This window comes from Manacus vitellinus, unplaced genomic scaffold, assembly GCF_001715985.3.
Source record: "Manacus vitellinus isolate BGI_N305 unplaced genomic scaffold, ASM171598v3 scaffold_32_pilon, whole genome shotgun sequence".
NCBI lineage: Eukaryota > Metazoa > Chordata > Aves > Passeriformes > Pipridae > Manacus > Manacus vitellinus.
This window is the reverse complement of record NW_021940460.1, coordinates 2,028,998-2,030,674: the sequence shown is the minus strand read 5'-3', so window position 1 is coordinate 2,030,674 and position 1,677 is coordinate 2,028,998. Positions and strand designations below refer to the sequence as shown.

General features: G+C 51.2%; 1 protein-coding gene across 1 annotated transcript in view; it reads right to left on the bottom strand.

The window, feature by feature from the left end:
* Positions 1-1,677, bottom strand: part of GALNT17 (polypeptide N-acetylgalactosaminyltransferase 17) — a 214,314-nt gene that overhangs the window by 121,167 nt on the left and 91,470 nt on the right. Inside the window, exon 6 of the mRNA XM_029961230.1 lies at positions 161-358. Within this exon, the coding sequence (XP_029817090.1) occupies positions 161-358 (198 nt within the window). The remainder of the gene's footprint in view (positions 1-160; positions 359-1,677) is intronic.

The window sequence follows — 1,677 nt, the reverse complement described above, 5'->3', positions numbered from 1 at the left end:
CCCTAACCCTTCCCTCTGTCAGGCTGAAGCTGTTCCCCTTTGCCCTGTCACTTCGAGCTGTTGTAAAAAATCCCTCCCCACCTTTCCCGGAGGCTCCTCCAGCTCCCGGATTATCCCACTGCCGCTGGACAGGGAGCCTCCTCCAGGCTCCAGGACGTACCTGATGGGCAGGGAGGGGTCCCCAGCGTCCCACCAGTCCTTGGGGGGGCTGATGTACATGCACCACAGCTCCCAGCTGTACCCATGGGCAGAGTTCTCGTAGCGCTGCACCTCGAAGTTGTCCTGCTTGATGTTGTCTATGGAGGGCAGGATGACCCTCTTCCGGTTTTCCTGGATCCGGGAAAGCACCGGCTCGGCCCTGAAGCAAAGTACAGAAGAGAGTGTGAATTCCTCCCAGAATTTGCAGCTGGGCACTGTAGCCTCCATACAGTTTGGTCCCAATATCCCACCTAACCCTGCCCTCTGGCAGCGGGAAGCCATTTCCCTCTCGTCCCGTCACTCCTCAAAAGTCCCTCTCCGGCTTTCTTGGAGGCTCCCTTTGGTACTGGAATGTGCTCTTCAGTCTCCTCAGAGCCTTCTCTCCTCCAGGCTGAGTAACTCCAGCTCTCTCTGCCTGTCCCCCAGCCCTCAGAGCACCTTTGTGGTCCTCATACGGACCAACAGCTCCATGGCTTTCTTGTGTGGGATGAAAACATGATCCCCAGGCTGGGAAGCCTGGCTTGAAACCTTCCCTTCTGGAAAGCAAGGCCATGAAGGACATGCTTTGTTCAAACCATGCCTGAACTAGTCCAGACTTCCCCCAGATCCAAACCCCATTTCCCTGAGAAGAACAAGATAAATTCTTGAAAGCAGGACTGTCTGAAGGGTCCTTTTTCCCTTGGGATATGGTTTGATGACTCTGCAGCAACAAAATTCAGTTCTGGGACACTCAGACATGTTCAGAGCAGGGGGTTGTGCTCAGCCCCCATCTGCCCTGGGCTCCCTCTGCCAACACAAGGGGTAACCTGCACTCTTGGTGTCTCCAGCAGTGGGTACAAAAGACCAGAGGGAGTCAAGCCACCCTGCAGAAACACCTCCTCTCTACCCCTAGAAAAAAGGCTTCAAGAGCTCAGTAAACAGGAGCTTCCTCAGTAGATCAATAAAATCAGGTGTGAGGGCTTAGTGACCTGGAGAGAGGAATGTTCAGCTGGGAATACAGATATCAACACAGGAGACAGCTCCTAAGGACACCCTTCAGCTGCACCATTGTTACAAAGTCAATAACTGTGCAGAACTCTGGCTTCTTCCACAAACATGGACCATTTACTTCTTACACTTGGTTAAAGGGAAAAAAAAAATCCCTCTCAGGCTCCTGTCATGATATAGATTCAACCTTAAGCCAGCTGAGCTCAAATGTTTTGAATCTCTCTGAAAAAAAAATCCTTAAGAGACACCTTTTGCTGCTTTTGCACCTCTGCACTTATTCCCAGCAGTAGAGGAAACAAATCAATCCAAAGCATCTGAGCCTTCCCCACTGGGATCCAGCTTCAAAGGGCATGGAAATGGGAAACACTTTCTCCTTCAGTCCCTTGTGATTGGGCTTTCTTAAACCTACAGAAATTACTTAAGGCTAAGGAAATGGGAAATCATCCCGAAAAATGGAACCAGGGAGCAGGGAAAGTGCAAAAAGGGAGGGAA